Source organism: Zonotrichia albicollis, chromosome 4 (assembly GCF_047830755.1).
Source record: "Zonotrichia albicollis isolate bZonAlb1 chromosome 4, bZonAlb1.hap1, whole genome shotgun sequence".
NCBI lineage: Eukaryota > Metazoa > Chordata > Aves > Passeriformes > Passerellidae > Zonotrichia > Zonotrichia albicollis.
In genome coordinates, this window is record NC_133822.1 from 23,283,676 (window position 1) to 23,303,423 (window position 19,748).

Here is a 19,748-nt window from a genome sequence, read left to right on the forward strand (position 1 = left end):
TGAGAAAGGCAAGCCACGCTCTCTCGCATGCTCTGAGCAGTCCAAATGGCACAAAATTACTCAGGAAATCTGCCCATCCTGACCAGCTGCTCCAGAGCCAGCCACAGCTGCAGGCACCTCCTGGGCACAGGGATGAGCTGACAAGGGGAGGACAACTGAGGACAGAGGGACCAGAAGCAGCTCCCTTATCATAACACACATCTGGCCTCTGGAGGCTACCTGTGATGAAAGCAAGCTGCTTCATGGGACTGAAGGATCAGGGAGCTCCCCAGGCTCAGTGACCATACTCAGCTTGGCCTCAGCACAGGACAAGCCAAGCTCCTGTGCTATTGAAAATTTCTCCATTTCTCAGACCAGTAAGCAAACCTAAATATTAAAGTGATGATAACATCATTCTTGTTTTCATCAAATATCACATTAATGCATTTTCTCACAGCTTGGAAATGGTGCAAGGCCTACCATGAAACCATAGTGTGAGGACCTTTCCTTATGGAAATATCACATACAACAAAACTATATTCTGAGTTTTTATTTTAACAGTTGCCAAATTCTGTTCTAATATATACACATACTTATTTTTTCCACAAGCCCCTGGATAATTATCAAGGGAAGTAATTTGGCTTTCATATTTTATTTTTTAAATGAGAAAGGTAAAGACAGAAAATAAGACAAAATACATTTCATGTCGCCATTGATCTATAGATTACAAATATATATAGTTTCCTTCCAGAGGAAGAAATACTAAAGAAATATTTTGCCCATATCAAATGAACTTCTGAAAACAGGAAAAAAAATTAAAATATATTATTCAGCTCCCCCCTCCCTACCACAACAATCACTCGTGCTTAAAAAAAAAATTGCATTCATTTGATTTCCTCCACTTCTACCAAAGAAGAAAAACTTATCTGGATAATGACCTGAGTTATTTTCATGGTTTCCAAATGTATGTAACCCCAATGATCATCATTTATCAGAGAGGTACCCCTAGCAAGGGATGTGAAAACAAACAGTTGTGGATCTTTCAAATAGAATAACAAAGCAAAATTCAAAAATGTATTGCAAGAGTTATGCCAAAAGTCAGCCATGAGCATCTTCATGGGCACTGGTCTGACAAAGTAGAAGTGGAAGCTCTGCTATATTATCAACTGAGATATCTGTAGCAATTGGAAACCCAACAATGAAACATTTTATTTATGCCTGTGTATTTGTTTGCTTTCTCTTCTTTTATGGTTATAAGACAGAGAACAGATGAATACAGAAGACACAGCTGGCCTTTACAGCAGACAAGCTTTATGTTTCAAACCTATTGTGGGTAACAAGGCAAAGAGCTGCTGCTTGTCTTTCTCCAGGGACAGACTCCCCAAACCTTGGCTCCCTTGAACAATCAGATAGTTTACAGGTTCAGCCAAAGGAGGTTTTCCCATTCCCATTGTGACCAGGCCAGTGCCCATGTGTTTGTTGGCAGCAGCGAGCCCAGGCTGGCTGCTGATGTTCCCGGTCTCCTTCCTCCCCATGGCTGTGCTGCCAAGGGGACTGGGTCTGTCACTGAGTCCATCAGAATTCCATCAGCTTTGCACAAATCTCTCCCCAGTGTAAAACCCATCTTTTCAGAAGTAAAGAACTGAAGAAGCTATCAACTTCTAGGCAGGCCTGAAACCTGAGAAGAGCTGGGTCAGCCATTACAGGCATAAAAGTGATATGAGAAATCTTCCTGGTGATTTTCTGCTCTGCTATTCAGCATGGTACATCCCATAGAGCTCCTTTCCATACAAATGCCTGTCTTGTGAGGATACCATAACCCAGCATGCCCAGCAATGATGAGCTTGGGTTTTGTCACTGCTGTAAGTATGACTGTGCCCAAACCCTGGGAAACAAGGCAATAAGCAGCATCCCCTCCAAAAGCAAGAAAACTCTGTAGGGGGCTGAGTACTGACAACACAGCTTCTGAGAGGATGGCAGGGCAGGGAATGTAGCTGGTAAAAACACTGGATATTTCTTAAGGGCATCCAGAGCTCCTCAAACATTTTGCTACTGCCTGACCATTTGTGAAGACAACACAGAGATAACAGGTAATATTTAAAAACTGATGAGAAGTGAGGGGAATAGGAGAATAAAAGCAATGCAGGAAACTGCAAGGATGGAGGACAGCCTGGTTGGGTGGCTTAATGTACCAGTTCATTTGGATTTTGTTCCCCCACATCCTCTTTACTCTTTCCTTTTTTTCCTTTTTTTTTTTTAATAAATTATACAGATGAACATGGGAGAAGTTCATGCTACTTGCTGGAAGCAATAAAGGTAAATTTTCATGGCCTATGGATTCCACAGACCTTTGAGCGTCCCACCTCATCCATCATGGGCTAACTTGTGGAACATAAACGTTCCCAGCAAGACTCAGTAGCCCTTAGAAACTGGTGGCATGTCCTCAGGTATTTTCCTCAAGAGTGAGAGACACGTGGGTTCCATCAGTTTCTTCCTCACACGAGGCCCGAGTGCCTCAGGTGCAGTCTCGAGATTTCCAGGGATCCTTTGGGACATTTTCAGATGTCAGACTGCTGTCTCCAGGTCCTCGTGGGAAACCATTTGATAGTTTTGTCGACTCTCCAGGTAGGAGGCCAGATCTGGATCACCAGCTTGCTGAGCCCTGTCACGAGGGGTCTTACCCTGTAATGAGAAACATGAAGAGAAATTCTTGTGCTAACACATTGAGAACAACAGATGATTTCTAGACAGAAGACAATTAACAAGTCAGAAGCCTGTCACGAACATATTTTATGAAATTTCCTTTCGTTAGGATCTTCTGAGAAGCTGAGAGGCCTCAGAAACAAAATGTAAACAATGATTATCTGCTGCTATGGAATGCAACAGGTGCATCTTTGATTGGTCTCATGTAGTTGTTTCTAATTAATGGCAAATCACAGTCAGCTGTCTTAGACTCTGGTCAGTCACAAGATAATATTATCATTCCATTCTTTTCCCTTGCTAGCCTTCTGATGAAATTCTTTCTTCTATTCTTTTAGTATAGTTTTAATATATAGTTTTCTTTTAATATAATATATATTATAAAATACTAATTCAGCCTTCTGAAACATGGAGTCAAGATTTTCGTCTTGTCGGGGTTGCCTGAAAATTCCACAAGAAGCCACTTGACTGGATTTCTTCTGTTTCAGAAATCTTTTTGAAATGTACAATTTTGCCATCCGAACAAGAGATGATAGAATCATAGATGACCTCTCTTTGGATTATAGGCTTCCTCATAGAGCCCAAGAAGGCTCTCAGAAATCGGTTTTGATTGCCCAGCTGCAGCAAAGGTGCCTCTGACTCTGGAGTGCAGAGAACCAACTTACTCTCAGCTGCTGACCACAGGGCGCTTGTGCTCAGAAACGCCAGAGAGACAGCTTCTGGACCATGTTCCTAAGCAATCAGATTGTTGTAATGACAGAATAGTCCTTGGATTTCATTTTTCCCAGATTTCTTTCTCAGTCAAGCTTACACCAACAGTGCTGTAGTTAGTGTCACATCAGTGAGCACAGGGGTAAGCCAAGGCAAAAGAAAACAGTCATCCTCACAAAGCAGGCCAGCCACAATAATCAAGCCCCACAGATGCTGTGCAATCAGAAACCAAGGCTCTTGCAGGTGGCCCTTGCCCACAGGCCTCTCTTTTGACCACACAGGAGGAGGACACTGCTGTGCCATGGAGATGTCTCATTCACACCCACTGCACAGAATAGTTTGAGGCCAGGCTCTCACTGTGGTGACAATGACCCATGTTGGGGACTGAACTGAAGTCTCTTGTGTTTGTTTAAATCAATACAGTTTTCTCTATAAAAATAGCTTGCTTCAAAGGAGCAACACACAAGGCTGGGGCTCCTTGTGTGAGCCTCAGCACACACAAGGAAGCCTCAGCCACGCAAGCAGCAGGGAGGATGCTGCAGGGTCTCACTCAGCACAGGAGCTGGTGGGGGCTGATGGAGCTGCCTTACCTTGGAGTCTGTCTTTCTCAGAGAGGCTCCTGCATCCACCAGGAGCTGGCAGACGGCGCGGTGGCGCTGGCAGGCTGCCTTGTGTAGTGCTGTCTCCCCCCTAGACCAAAGCACAGAAAGCAGCCGTGAGACACAGCACAGCAATGCACATTTAGGAAGCATGAGGAGCAGAGCATAGATACAGCAGGATGCTGCATTTCTGTCAGGTTCCCTCTTGCTGGCAGAGGAGGATCTGTGCACTCTCTCCCTTAGCATCTACATCCTTTGACTCAGTAGGAAAGCCTGCAATGCACAAATAGCAGACAACTTCTGAGGGAAGAAACATTGACAGATTTTATGTATTCAGAGGACTGAATGTCACATTCCTATCCAACCACCAGCTCTGTTAACTGCTGCAAAAGCAAGCTGGCCACCTTCTTATTTCACAGCAAGCAAAACAGCAACAGTGTGTGTTTCTTCCTGCAATTTCTTTCTTCAACCTCATTCTTGGAGCCATCCTCAAAAAATCCTACCCATCAAAGCTATGACTGGTACACTTGCTGCCCCAGTTCTGATGCCCTGCTCTCTTGGATGTATGAGAGCAAGAACTCTCATGTTCTTCCACCACTGGACTGCTGAGCTACTGGATTAGCACTATTAGATTAGATTAAACACATGCTTTCCGGAAGAGAAGACTGTGTGGTGCACATTTGTTGCAAAGCTTCTCACTCAGACTGGAGCTAAGTCTGACAGGATTCTAAAACTGACTGAAACTGACTTACTCTTACTGAGAGTAAAGAAATCTATCTAGATTTGCCTAGGAAGAGAGGAAAGTATGCTTTGAGTGGGTTGAAAAGGGGTCCTTAATGCCAGTATCCAACAAGTAGGGCCATTACATAACCTGTGAAATAACAAATTACAAGAAATACATGTGGCAGGACAAATCTTGCACCTACCTACTCAGAGTGCATAAACGAATCTCAGCCCCCATCTATGACAGGGGATGCTGAAATATTAAGAGGCAACTTTTTAATCAATATGCCCTTGCTGCATCAGAACTTGTATCAGAATAGGATACCATCCCCTGAGGACCAGAAGACAAATTCATACTGCCAGTTACAGCTTGAACTTTCCCTTTCCAAGGGTTAGAGGTAGAGGAACCTCTGTTAAGGGAAGCCCTCATAGGTGTGCTCACTGACACTTGATGTGGTTGTGCTACACCCCTGGATAAAAAGGACGAGTCCATCCAGTCCCTGCCACCTCTGGGCTTCATTCATGCACCTTGTGCAAAAGGTGTTCTCTGTTAGCAGGGGAGGGCACTGTGGGATGAGAAATGGTAGGCTCGATCCCTAGGAAAAAGACTGGGTTTATTTTACATGTATTACACATTTTCCAGGATTAATTATGCTTTCCTTACATACTTTCATGAAACTTTGATTATACAAGGTGTAAAAAACTGGGAATTGGAAAGGAAAGTAATTTTTTGGGGTTGGGTTGTTAGGGTTTTTTTTTAATAAGAAGGGACCTGATTGATGTTTTAACTGCTTGATGGAAACCTTCAGCTGCACAAGTCCTGGCCACTTAAGAGAGCTAAGACAGAGCACCCTGGATGAATCAAGAAGGGACTGAAAAAAAAGGTGTAGAGCAAGAAAAGTAATTTCCTGACTCTTTGAATTTACTCTTCAGGCTGGTCCCTTAGTAGCTGGAGGCCAGCAATATCAAAACACAAGGCAGGGCTTCTATTCCTCTAGAAAGATTAAGGAAGCATGGGAAGCAATAGGGATAAAATCCTCTGAAAATCCAATGAAGGTTTGTTTTAGGCAAGAAAGCCACATATGACATGGTCAATGTGCGGTTTTTAAGGGGCCTTGTTTCTTTGAAGGGTTGTGCCAGAGTTGTGCCATTTTACAAGCTTTTCCTTTTTAACAGTTTGCACTTGAAAACCAAGAGCCTGCTGGTTTAACACACATAACATGAAGGAAAGAGTAGGTTGTACTTACGTTTCACTGTCTGTCATGTCCAGCAATTCAGATGGACCTGCAAAAGATAGTCAGATATGTCATAAAACATTTGTCTGCAAATGTCAGTAAAAAAGTCAGTAAAAATATATAAAAGAAGCCAAGTGAAAGTTCAACCGGCACAAATATATCAAACTTCAATGTATTATTTGCTTGTGTAAGCCCTTGCACTAATAAAATTCTGGATGCACAGTCACTGCTGGAGTGTCAGCAACAGGGAGTAGCAGCCTCTAAATTATACTGGGAATGAATATTCATGGGGTTTATTTTCTCACTCTTCACCTTGCTCAATTAAGTGGTTCACATAAGTACAGTACATTGAAAATGCTGATATACTGGAAACCCTGATATATTGCAAGTTAAAATCTATTGTTGGTATTAGAGGGAAAATGTCATTAGGAAGTTGAAATTAGCCAAATTCCATCCTGAATGACATCCCTGTGCTGCTCCATTTAATAGTGTTATACAAAATGTAGATCAGGGTGGAATATTCCCAGCAGTCTTTATATTGATATGCAAATCCTGTACTCTACTGGTTAGCAATGATCAGGAAAGTAAGATTAAGAAAAACAGAAGAGATTTTTGTTAAGTGGGGAAAAAATAATACATTTAGGTTAATTTCCTTTCGTCCTTGATATTCACTACAGGCAGATATTTATAGAGGCAAATTCCATCGCTGAATTATAGTGATATGGAAAGGCTAGGATCTGGATATCACTTGGAAAAAACAACATTTCCTTTGCAGTCTGTCATAGCATTCTGCTCTCCACTGCTCTGGAGTGTAGTGTTAGATGGTACAGGGCAGTTAGCAAGGGAAACAGGGAAACTTTACAAGACTTTTCCTTCCTGCGCATGAGTATTTCTCTCCAGCACACTGAGACTTTGAAATTCAAGAGTCCTTAAGAGCTTACAGCAAATCTCACCTGATACTGAGGAATTTCACACTACTTGCTTACAAAGGCCTACACACAACCTCTCAACACTCCTTTTACCTTGAGTGTGTGTCAAAATGGATCAGAGCAGCCTCTCTTTACCTCACTTCTTTTACAATATACACATGGAGCATCACTGGGGCTCCTGAGCTGCTGGAAGCTCCTTCATTTCATCTTCTGCCATCCTGAGAAAGGGTGATGCTCAGTCCTCAGTGCACAGGGCATTGTGTACCACTGCATATTTGCCATGACATCTCTCCAAACTCAGTAGCCACTGTCAATTATTTAATGACGCCTGACTCTACCACACCACACATCCTCATCTCCACACTTGGCAGTTGTGTGTTCACTCCTGACTATCAAAAAGAAGAGTCAGTCACTACCCCTGAGCTCCCAGGACCACAAAGAATGATAAAGGGGGTAAGCAGAGCCTCTTGTTGAGAGGAAAAAAAAAATGCCCGGGAAACTAAAAAGACAATTAAAGAAATACACATGAAGAAAAGGAGTCGTTTCCATTTCCTAGGAGAAAACAGTGTTCTCTCAAAAATAAAGGTAATTCCCCATAAGTTCCAGCAATGCCACATCTCAGTGATAGGTAAGCAGGAATGGCTTGCAATGTGTTAGAGAAGACACTGCCACCTATTATTTCTGCTCATGACTGGAGCAAGGAAGGTTGTATGGCCAAGGTGGAACAGGGTGACAGGTCTGGCTTTATGGGACATAGAGGTACTTGCCCAGGTAAACTGAAGAAGCTGTTGAAAGGTAAGTAAAGACAGAAAAATAGAGAGTATTCAGAAGAATACGACCTGAGAGGGAGAAGAAAACTGGGGCAGAGTGGATCTGGAGAGAAGCCAAGGGTAAAGAAAAACTGGTGTGAAGCAGGAAGCAATAGCAGGGCTAGGACAGAGGAGCTCAGTGCTGAGTCTGTGAGTACAGCCCTGAGGAGATGACAAGTACAGCTCCCCTGAGTGCAAAGGGTGCTCTCCTGGATACTGTCCCAAATTCAGCATTTCATGGGAGAGCCCTGACTCCATCTGAGTCGTACTGGGGTTAATAGTTAGCTGCACAACATGGTACCAAGATTCTTTAATTTCATTCTCTCTGGCCTGTCCCTGAAGCTGCAATGTCCCAACTCACATCCTGAGCGGTGCCCTTTACTTCTTTATTTTATTTTCACTTGTGCTTCTCTTAAACCATCTCACGCCCTCCTCCTAATTCCCTTTCCCCTCTTTTTTGGACCTCATTTTTATATCAGTCTCCCTGGCGCTGCCAACCGACCATTCCAAATCCCCCTCTGCCCGGGGACAAAAGCTGCACAGATGTGGGAAGGGCTGGCACTGGGAAAGCTAAGGCACTGTCATCCTGACCCAGCAGGGAGGCGGCTGTTTCACTCTGGGACAAGAGGCACAGAAAGAAAAGGGGACCAAGGCACGGAGAGAAAAGAGGACAAAATAACCCAATAGAAATCCGGAAGGGAAATGCATGAGTGAGATTTCTATCAAGGAAAACAGCAGGAGGGGAAATAAAAACAAAAGATAGAAATGTGTGGAGAGGTGGAGGGAGGAAAAAAAAGAGAGAGAAAGGGGAAAAAGAGACTGGGGGGCTGAAGAATGGCAGGATGGGGACGGGGGACGGGGTGGGGGGAGATATTCACTTGAAAAGAGCTGAAAAGCATGACGCACCGAGGGGAAGCCCAGCTGAGATCACTCTCTTTCCTCAACATTGCCCATAGACTGTCTGTGTAGAATTATTAACTTTTTTCCTTCTATCCTTTTGCCCTCTTTGCCTTCTTTCTCTCCACCAAAGCCCTTCTCCAGTTTCTCAGAGGGCAAAGCAGCCTGGGCTGGGTATGGGAGGAGGGAAGGCAAGGAAACTCAAGAGCAGCTGCTCCTTCACTGAGCTCACTGCAATAAAAAAACCCCAACACTTCAAGTGACCATATTTCAGAGGCATTTCCAAAATATACAGCTCCACACATTCTTGAAAGGCCTCTGAGCCCACAGCTCAGCCCTCTCCAATGGATGTGGTTACAGCTACCCAAAGGAGACCCACAAATATTTAACCCCTGCCAGTCCTGTGTCCTGTCAGTCCTCCATAGAACCAGGGAAGAAGGGTACTTACTCTAAGCAGTAATCATCAACATTTCTGGATGTTTATCTGTCGAAACCCTCTTTGTTTAATAACCTGATTGAGGTTATTATCTGGGGGACAAAACTGGATGTGGCTCCTTACTTCCAAAGTTGGACTACTTGTAAAATAACAGTAAACTGGAATTTCAGAACTATTTCTAGTCTTTCCCCAACACCACATTCTTTTTTTTCTTTTTTTTTTACCTGATGGGAAAATTAACAGTGGTCTTTTCTGCTTGTGTCTTTTAGGTCAGAATTTCCACTGTAATATAGAGGCTAGACAGGTTATGGGAGCATTCCTTCCTACATGTCTGTCAGCCACATTACCCTAAAATTTGGTACACTTGAAATTAAAATAGGCTATGTTGTACCTCGTGCTTTCCAGAAAAACTAAACTGTTTTCTGCTCAGGCCCCTTATAAATGACCACTACCCTAAAACATTCTGCAAATCCAGACATACCAACAAGTGTCATGCAAACTCACTCTCATTCAGTGCTACTTTCTGATGACTATTTAAACTTTGTCCCCAACACTCATCTCTGTCACAGCAAAATTTCCTTTCCCAAAGCCTTCCAAGGAACTTCTGAATCTGGCCAAGATGCAAATCCAGATTCACTATGTCTCTTAGCTCTGGACTTTGCAGTGCTAAGATAAATGAAAGCATCATCTTTTTTTATAATCAGGGGATGTTTTCTAATGAAGCAAGGACACTGAGGTTTGAGGACATAGAAATGTTAAGGATGGGATGCCCTACATACTGTCTGTTGCAGCAGAAGTTCCCACCACAACCTCCTAAGGCAACTGTAAACTCTTAACTCCCTTCTGTTTAAAATCAAAATACCATAGACAAACTTTACAATTCTTTTGAATGTCTAGAGAAGACAAAGACAAGGCAAATGGAATTATTTGTATAATGTTTATAAATTAAAAAAATTTCACAGCTGCCAGATAAAGACTCCAATCCAAGTTTGACACCAAATACAGATGGTTTAGGAGGCCCCTTTGCTAACAGAGGTTCTTAAGCCTTCCTTAATTCTGCTTGTGTTAAACAAGTAGACAGTCAACTCTTCTCTAATGTACATGCATTAGGATGCAATGCAGTTGCTGACTGCAGCATTAAAAAGCTGTGGTTGTGATACTTACTGAGTTTGGCCCTCAGTTTCCAGCTAAGCATTTCTTACCTCAGCTACAGACAAGATTTTAAAGCTGACCCTTCTACTAAAAGTGAAACACTTTTGTTTTAGGTGGGCAATCTTGAATGAGTGATAGATCTCTGTCTATGTATCTGCCCTTCCTGCACAGGGGATAGAAACTGTTTACTGTGCTGGAGCAGCAGCCAGCACAGCTCTTCCTGCAGCAGCAAGCTGCTGTTGTCCTGACACCTACTACACTGGTGCTTCAGCTGATATTCCAGCCTTGTGCTGGGTCACTGTGAGTTATCTGGCAGCGCTGCACAGCAGTCCCCCTATGTGACTCATCCCTGCTATTTCTAATTTAAGATTATTTTCCTCCCCTTAACATCTGAAATCATTCTGATCATGAGCACAGAATAACCTTTCATATAAATGTGCCCTGCATGTTTGTGGAATAGGCCATCTCCATAAAGGACAGCTTTAGCCCCACTACACCATTTTCCTTCTTTTATAATTCTAGTTCTATGTGTGCCACTCCTGTACTGCATTGGATTCATCCCACTGTTTTTCAGACTAGAAAGGTAAAGTTCCTGGAGCAGTGGGTTTTGTCTTCTTTTGTTGCAGTTGTTTTTTAGAGATATTCAGAAGATTTTTTTCCCTATGTGGATAATAAAAGATTTTCTTGGCTGTGTGCTTGAGGATGTTTTACAGAGGAACTCCTATTATCATTCACTATTCCCCATGTATTGGGAAGCAGACAAACTCCAGAGGAAGTCTGACTGGGCAGAGGTAATTGCCAGAACAGAAGTAAGACTCATTTTTATGAAATTCTTATGGGTGGATATTGGCAAAAACAAGAAGCTCCACGCAGGGAAACCCTTAGATATTAGTAGCATTGGATCAGGTCATGTACATTAATTAATGCTGAGAAGATGCCAAATGCCAGAGAATGCAAAGAAAAACAAGGGCATTATGATGATGATGATTCAGCAAGAGAGCTCGTTTGTGGCTGAGAAGTGCCCAGAGTAGAAATGAGTTTCATTAATTGCTTGGTGGGAGAAGAGAGGAGGCCTCTATTAGATTGTGCATTGTCCCATGCACTCCCTGATCCCCAGAGAATGTTAAACAAACAATGCATTTGGAGAAGCCCAGAGGACATATGTCTGGAAAGCTGCAAAAGCCTCCTGCCATCCTTGGGGATAAAGAAGGGAGAGAGGAACTGAGCTGACATTTACTCAACCTTCTGATTTGTCTTTGTCTAACAGTCCGTAATCCCTCACATTTCTCTATTTACTTCCAAAATTCCCATGGATTCCCTGCTTACATTCTTATCAGTTTAAATTATCTCACTTTAAATATTCATCAAAGTAACTGGGCCAGACTGTCACTAAGCTAAACTTTATGTGTCTAATAAAAATCCTAAAGAGGCATTGATGAATTTGCACAGGTCATGTGTAGTGTGAGAAGAGACCAAGGGCAGTAAGAAAATAAAGCAAAATTATGCCTGTCTACATAATTCAGAGGCACATGTGTGCACTGTGACTAATGCAACAATCCAGAGCAGTAAATAGAAGGTAGAGTCAGCATTGGTAAGGTTTGCTAGAACTGGTGAGAAAACCAGTCATTATTTGGATATAAGGCCAGCTGCACTGCCCTATCCATATGTAGGTATCTATACATAAAGAGTAAAAGAACAATTCAGCCCCTCTCAGTCGGATTTTTGGGGCACAGTTCAGTTGTCCACACACAGATATTTTGTGCTGTTTGATATACCTATGGGCAAGCCTTGGGATGCACTTGGAATGAGAGAGATGCTTGCTTGGGCTTTGGTTGTCAGTGCAGGTCAGGCCTCCTCTGAGCCTTGTCTGTTCTTGTAGACCCAAGCAAATGTCCTGGATATCCAAGGGCAAATGACATCACACATTTATGTTTATCTAAATGAATAAAGTGTACAGGTAACTGTTCCTGAATCACTTTCTCCAATGACTACCTTGACTAAGATGTCCTTTGAGTCAGTCTGCCAGAAGCCTGCTGCTATTAAGGATTCCCTCCTCACTTCCATTTGCCACCAAAAGTGCCTCTGTGAGACAGAGTAAGGATCCATCCTGAACTAGGTGAAGTGTCTGGGAGAGGTGAAGGGTCTGTGGAGCTAAAGCTGAAGGAGAGGCCACGTTCCAGAGACAGCAAGGAGACAGAGAAAGAAAAACAGAAAAACCATGAGGTCAATCTGCCCCCAACCTAGGAATTCCTCCGATAAAGAAGAATTAGTGCTAAGTGTCATGCAAGATGAATATGTATGAACTTATTGTGAAACTGTATGCATATGCATTTGGAAGGGGGATAAAAGGAGGTCTGAAATCTTCAGGGGTACGCATGCCCTTTTGGGGAGTCTTGCGTCCGGCGCGCGTCGTAATAAAGCATACCGGGCTTTACAACTTTTACAAGTTGTGAGGTTTCTTCTTTTCTCCGCAAAACATCTGCCACGCCAGAGCAAATGAGCTAAGTCACAGATTGCTGCTGACAGTACAGGAACTTGTACCTATAGAATACCTGACACCTATATGTTAATACCTAACTTAGGGGTCAAGAGTGAAGAGATGCATTGTTGCTTCTTTCTTTCTTAGGAGTTGTGCTTTTTTCTTCTCTCTGTACAATTTGTGCAATACCTTGGAGCAACAGCTAACAGGTATTCTAATTACCAGAGACAGTCTCTGTGTTCGCACTTGCACTGCTGCTGAAATAATGAAGCTGATTTTGACATTCAGAAGCCAAAATAGCCATTGATATTTTCAAGTGGGGTCAGAGAAGAGTTCAGACTAGAAAACTTTTCCTACAGTGAAGGAGGATGATAACTGTGACTTCAGCTCTATGTGCAGAACAGTGACTATTTTACTATGCCACTCTCCAGCAGGGAGGGAACAAGGTTACAATGGTTCAACAGGCAGAAGCTCCTAAATGTGACTACCTCAGACACAAAAAGAATTGCTGCATAGCCTCTAATCTACTGACAAAGATAAGAAGAGAGAAAAGGAAAAAAGGGCAATAGCATGTCGCAGTCCATAATTACAAAATGGACATCATAAGTTTTTGCTGTTGGGTGGTCTTGAATCTAACAGACATAATATTCTAAGGCTGGAATGGAAACTAGATTAATTTGTCTAGATGTAAGGAAGCAGATTCCTGACCAGTGTGTTACTAAATGCTGAAATAATAACAATGGTTCTATGGGCTCTTTGTCACTGTAAATGTTTTCATAGAGATTAGATGCTTTCTACAACATATGCTCTAATTGAAAAACAATTCAGAGGATCCCTGTGCCAGACATTTTAACTAAAGCTTCACACTGCCTCTTCACAGCTGATGCAAACATGGAAACACCACCCTCCTCAAAAGTGATTCTAATTCTTCTTTTCACACTTTGCCTGGAGCCATCACTCTCACTGCTACCCCATTCCCAGCCTCACACAGGTTGCAGGTGGACATTGCACTGAGGGACACCACAGATGAGTGAGGCCACCTGCAGCAGCCCTGTGTGGTTTTGCCTGAGTGTCACTTGGCTGAGGTACAGCTCTCTGTGGGTCTGCCCCTGGGACTCACCATGCTCCAGGATGTATTTCACAATCTCACCATTCCCAGTCTTGGCAGCGTGGTGCAATAAGGAGCAGTGATCAGGTCCTTGGATTAACAAATTGGCTCCTTTTTTACAACATTCTATGAACTAGAAGGAAAAAACAAAATTTAAAAAAAAAAAAAAGAGAGAGAGAAAAAACATACAGAAGGATAAGATGGGAGGAGGAGAAAAAAAAAATATGTCAGTAAGTTCTTTACTTCTTCTCATTGTAAGTTAGTATAAAATAGAATAGAATAAAATCAAACATTAATTTAAAGCCAGCTTTTAGGCCCTGATATAAAACATCTGAAACCAGAAGTATTGACAATTATATGTGTTAAGGAGAACAGTCTGTATTTCCTAAACAATGAGACATTGCTACTCTACTGGTGATGATTTATTGCTTGCTAGGAATGCTTGCAAACCATATCTGGTAACGCTGTTGTGGTATATTAAAATATATGCACTTGATAAAAAGTTCTGGCTTCTTTGCTGAAGACTCACATTTTTCTTCAGCACAGGAGTCAAATATTTTCTGAATAAATCAGGAAACTCCAATTCAAAATTCTACAAGGAGATGAGGTGACTGTCATGGACCTCCCTTGTCACAGTACTCCCTGTTCAGGGCTGGCCAAAGAGGGAGCAATACATGGGGTAAGAATAAGAGAAAACAGCAACTAGGCAGGTCTCAGAAATGCTGCAAAATTTGGGGAAGGGGGGTGGGATTCTGCAGATCACTGCAGAAAAAGGAGAGAATTGCTACAGTGAGGACTCATTTATAATGCAGTACACTGAAGAAGGACTAGGTGTTTCCCCATCAAAGCCAGCTCAGGCAAAACATTTTCAAGAAGTGTAAAGGAGACAATGTTTTTATGACTGCTTGAAGGACTGCTCCCTAGATGCTACAGCCACAAGAGCTGAGGCAGTGGTATAGAAGGGAGGCAAAATACCTGCAGGCAAAAAGTTGGCCTAACAGCACTGTCATTTTTACAAATGGCTCCAAGCTGGCTTCTCCCAGATGAAATTGCAATCATTAATCACAGTCCTCATCCAAATTCAAGAGCATGTTTTCAGATCCTGACTTGGCTACTGAGACAGGCAGCCTGAATGGCTGTCTGGTGTGGGACTGCAGTCATTGGCACAAAAAATTTTCATGAGTAGTTTTGCCTCCCAAACTTACTGCACCAAGGCACTACATGTTTTGAGACATCCATCAGGTGATAAACCACCAGATGAGGTTTGCTTTGCCTGGTCTGGTGGTTGCCTAGGTAGACTTTGAGCAAGGTAGCACTTGGGGTGTTGGCCACCAGCCTCACTGGTGGAAAATATGCTCTCCTGTGTAAGGGTGTGTCAGAACTACCCTGCTGTTCAACACTGTCAATATAGCAATTTCCCTGTTAGTGACTGGCACATTGCTCTGTGTAGTGGGCTCTGAATCCTGAGCAAAAAGGCTAACACCAGATCCTATTCACACAAATTTCACATCTCACCTGAATTATGTGTTCCCCTAGTGTTCAGAGTTTCCTGGAAAGGCTGTAAAATGGCACTTGCCAGAAGTCCCCACAGCAGCCTATTTGTGATTTGAGCAGAAGTGTAATAAAATGTACAGTATATCTGACCAGCAAAAAACTGAGCGGACACTCAGTGCTCTGTACCTACCTTCAGTAGATCACCAGATATGACTGCCTGTAAAAGTGCTGCAAAAGACAAAAAGAAAACTGATGTCAGGCAGAAAGCATTATGCATACAGCTCCACAGCTGAGGACACAGCTCACAACACCTGCAAGTTAAGGCTGACATCCCTCAGTCCACTTGCATTCTCATGTATACTACCAGAACCAGTGCAAACCCTGTGCTGACACTTATGGGAAAGGCAGAAGACAACCCATGGTGATGAAAGCTGTATGGACATCAAGCTATCATTTCCAATGCTCTTCTGGAACTGCAGGCTTCTATCTGAATTTTTCATTTGAGACTCTTCTGAGACCTTTCAACAGTGTCCACAAGGTGGACAAGGTCAAGTTTCCAGCACCTAAACCATCACTGAAAATACCAATGTTATCTGCACAGAGAACCTGAAACTGTCTACAGAACTGTCAGACTTTGTCACACTGATGATGGAGTCACTCCTCAGTACACTGAGAATCCCAAATTGTAGATGACTGAGTGACAAGAGAGAAATTTCCTAACAATTACTTGTATTACATAGACATTATGAGATGCCAGAGCGGAGCAAGTCCCCTGGGTTAGGCAGGCAGGGTCAAAGACAGAGCAAGAGCCAATCCTCATCTCATCAGCCTTTGTATTTTAAACAGACATGGAAGCAAAAAGAGACAAAATGGGCAAGGGCTCACAACAAGGCAGGACAGAGCTGCAAACAGCTGGGAGCTTCTCACTTCCCACTAGTGCCTGTCCTGAGCCTGTTAAAAAACAGAAGGAATGCAAAAGCCTGGGATCCCCTATTGCCCAGAGAAGCTATCACTAAGTACAAACCTATCACTATGTGTGTCCTTTTCTCCTCCTTCTCCCTATCATGATATATATTGTGAAAAACAATGATGAATAATCTTTCTGAGAAAGCACTTATGTGGTTTGCATCTTCCAAAACACTAAACATCTGCCTCAACTCACACTTTTTCAACACTATCTAAACCCATTTCTACCTTTGTGCCTAGGCAGTGCACTCAAATTAAGCATTTCCCCAAGTGTCATCCTTGATAGAGGTGCCAAAAATTCATACAGGAGTAAGCAGGAACAAGTGGGGAAAGAGAAGCACAGTATAGCCCAACCTCTGAAAAATAACACACAGGAAAGTGCACAGTGGGAATTCCATGATGAGCTTGCTACACCTTCAGAAATGACAAGGCATCCAAGATAAACACTTCAGAAGAGGAAGGATGTTCAAAGGCAACTCAACAAATGTCCTTTTCTTTGAAAACACCTTGGGCTTCTATGTGGCTTTCTGGTCTCAGTAATGTCTCATGCCCTGGCCATACAGCACTGGGAAAAGCAAAACCCCAGTCCAGCTAAGCCTGTCTGGAGGAAGGAGTAGCAGCAATTATTGCAGCTTTAGATTTAGGGCAGTTTTTCAGTGACCATGAGTTAAACCAAATCCTAAAATAAACTCCAGCATCTATGAGAGTGAGTACACACAGATTTTAGAAATGGAAGAAAGCAAACACCAGCAGGTAAGAGCTAAAAATGCTTCACTTCTTATTTTCAGTGGTTGACATCCTCCTTTTTTTCCCCAATAGTTCTAACAATTGCTCAGACAAATTAATAGCAGAGCAGAATTTAACTAATGTAACTTCTTTTATATATTTCCCTCTCTTTTTTTGGTCTATCTGGTCCCACTGACAACTTTATTCTTTAGGCTTTGGCAGTCTGAACTTGCAGTAGCCTAAAGAATAAATATTTTGCACATCTCGTATGTGAAAATCAAATGAACTGGTGACATGAGTTTTTCATTGCCTTCAACATCCAATTTTTTAAGATATGGCTTGCCTAAGTCACTTTCCTAAGAGGCAGTGATACATTTTCTTATGCCAGCCACGCTGAAGATTACAGTTCAAAAAAAACAGAGAGAGATTCTATGAAAAGCCTGAGAAGATGTGAAAAATCTTCTACACCAAAAATCCATAATCAGAAGTGGTCTGGTGATAAGGCTATTAGAATAAAGCAGCTCTAAAACAAATTCAACATAATTAGACCAATCTTTTCATCTCTTTCCTAAGCCTCAAATCCAGCAAAGCATTTAGGCAAGTGCTTAGCTTTGAGCTATTTACATTCTTTTCACGCCAAGTCTACCTGCACTCTTAAAATTAAGTGCTTTGCTACAGTAGAACCTACTGGATAAATGAATACATTACAGATCAACAAAACCAGCTGGCATAACAAGAGATTACACACCAGTAAAATAATCCAGAGCTGTATGCCCCAGCAGAGGAAGATTTAGAAGCTATTGAGCTAGAAATGGAGAAAGGTTCTTTAGAATCAGGAGTGTGTTTACATAAATATATGAATATTGCTTAGCACACTGACCCCATAAACCCAAATGGGGCTGCTGGGCATACTGAGGAGGAGGGTGAAGGTGGCAAAAATCACCTGGTTGTTAAAGAGGTGGTGAAGCAAGCAAGCAGATGGCATTGACGAGAGAGAGCAGACTGAGAAGCTGGAGAAAAACGCTGTTAACATGGAATGCCAGGCTTGCGTAAAATTGGAAGCATTAAAGTGAGAATTGTTTTATTTCTTCTAAACAACACTGCGCCACTGGTATAATACATAAAATTGACTATGTCGCTGTTTTATCATATATTATATACCTTCAGGTCTTAAAGATGTGTCAAAAATTACTTGATTTAATTAATATTAAAATCAAGTCATTGTTTTCTCAGTTTCTCCCAATAAAAGTATTTCTCATTACTAATAAAAGTATTTTATTACCTTTTATATTTATTTAGCAAGTACCCTTATTGCTGATGTGACAGCTTGGCAAAACTGGCAAGAGGGGTGCTCTGCTCATGTATTGAGGAAGCATTCGGTCCCCAGGCTGCTTCCTCAGTAAAGCTCTAACTACCCAACTTAGAAAAGAATCTTCATTAAAAACACCCTAACCAAAAAAAAAACCAAAAAACCAAAAAAAAAACCTAAACAACAAACCCAAGCAAACAAAAAAAAAACCCCAAAAACCTATGTAAACAAACTCCCCAAAAAACCACAAAACCCAAACAAACAAAAACCCCACTGTTCCCAGGCCTACCAGTAAACACAAAAAATTACAAACAAAACAAACACCAGAAAACCACCAAAACAAACCCCCTCACACACATGCCCTTCTCCACCTCTCATAAATTATTATTGAGCAGATACAGGTGCATAATGCACCAACAGGGAAAATAAATGTTGAAAAGGCTGCTAATTGAATTGTGGTAATGCTGCAAGCTAATAGAGATTGAGACACAGGATAAACAAGTACTAGCACACTCTCATGCTCAAAACAATACTTTTTCTAGAGCATATATCCCTCATCTAATTTCTGTGTGTCTGCTGCTTCCATTGGAAACAGCAATTTTTATTTCATATTCTAAAAATCTATGTTAATGTCACTGATTACAACAACATTTTTTGTTTCCCAGATAAAATTAACTTCTGAAATAAAAATTGCTCTCTGGCTCTGCATATGAAGCCAGGACCATTAAAACAGTGCTGCAAAGTCAGTCATTAAACTGACTAAAAAAAGTCAGTCTCTGGGCATCAGAGAAAGGAGGAGGGAAGTGTTAATACTCCATAACTTCAGAGGCTGAATATGCCTGAGAGGTCTTACAGGCTTGCTTGGATGGTCAGAAGAGAAAAACTCTCCATAGAAAATAACCTATTTTGCCCTGCAACAGTTCATGTTGTGCTCCACAGACTGAAGAAGCTCTAGAGTAAATTACCTCCAACCTGCAGCACCTAAATTAAGAATCAAACTAAGGCAGAGAGGGGATTCTTCAGAATGGCATGACTCCAGAGGACATGCCTGATTACCTCCAGGAATGACAACCAAACAAGGGCAAAATGAGAGGTCGTCTTTTAGGGTTTTCCAAGGTGTGATACTCCTAGCACCAGGCAATACTCGTGATCTTGGAAATTTCAGTTCCTCATACACCATCAGGTGCAGAATGAGAATGTCTCATCAATGTAAGGGCCAAGGCCGTGACTGCAGCACATCAGAAGAATGCAGCAGGAGAGGGGCAAGTTATCACCATCCCAGTGCTCACTTCAAAAGCCATGAAAATTCTCAGAAGCATCACAAGCAAGGAAAAACCTCAAACAACCACCCCTTCCTGTGCATCCTGCAGAAAAATTTCCTCCTAATCACAAAGCTGCTGATCAGCTTAACACCAAGGACAGACGCAGGGTTGCTATCACACCAGAAACTTTGCTGCTGAAACACTTTCAGAAGGAACATGAAGACAAAATTTCTT

General features: G+C 42.2%; 1 protein-coding gene across 6 annotated transcripts in view; it reads right to left on the reverse strand.

Annotated features, from left to right (window-relative positions):
* Positions 1 to 2,178: 2,178 nt before the first annotated feature.
* DGKI (diacylglycerol kinase iota) overlaps positions 2,179 to 19,748 on the reverse strand; it is a 201,245-nt gene continuing 183,675 nt past the window's right edge. For all 6 annotated transcript variants that reach the window (XM_005482769.3, XM_026790868.2, XM_026790866.2 and 3 more), the window contains 5 exons: positions 15,442 to 15,479; positions 13,770 to 13,890; positions 5,960 to 5,996; positions 3,981 to 4,080; positions 2,179 to 2,661 (listed from right to left, as the gene is read on the reverse strand). In XM_005482769.3, coding sequence (XP_005482826.3) covers positions 2,545 to 2,661; positions 3,981 to 4,080; positions 5,960 to 5,996; positions 13,770 to 13,890; positions 15,442 to 15,479 — 413 coding nt within the window. In that variant the 3' untranslated portion in view covers positions 2,179 to 2,544. The remainder of the gene's footprint in view (positions 2,662 to 3,980; positions 4,081 to 5,959; positions 5,997 to 13,769; positions 13,891 to 15,441; positions 15,480 to 19,748) is intronic.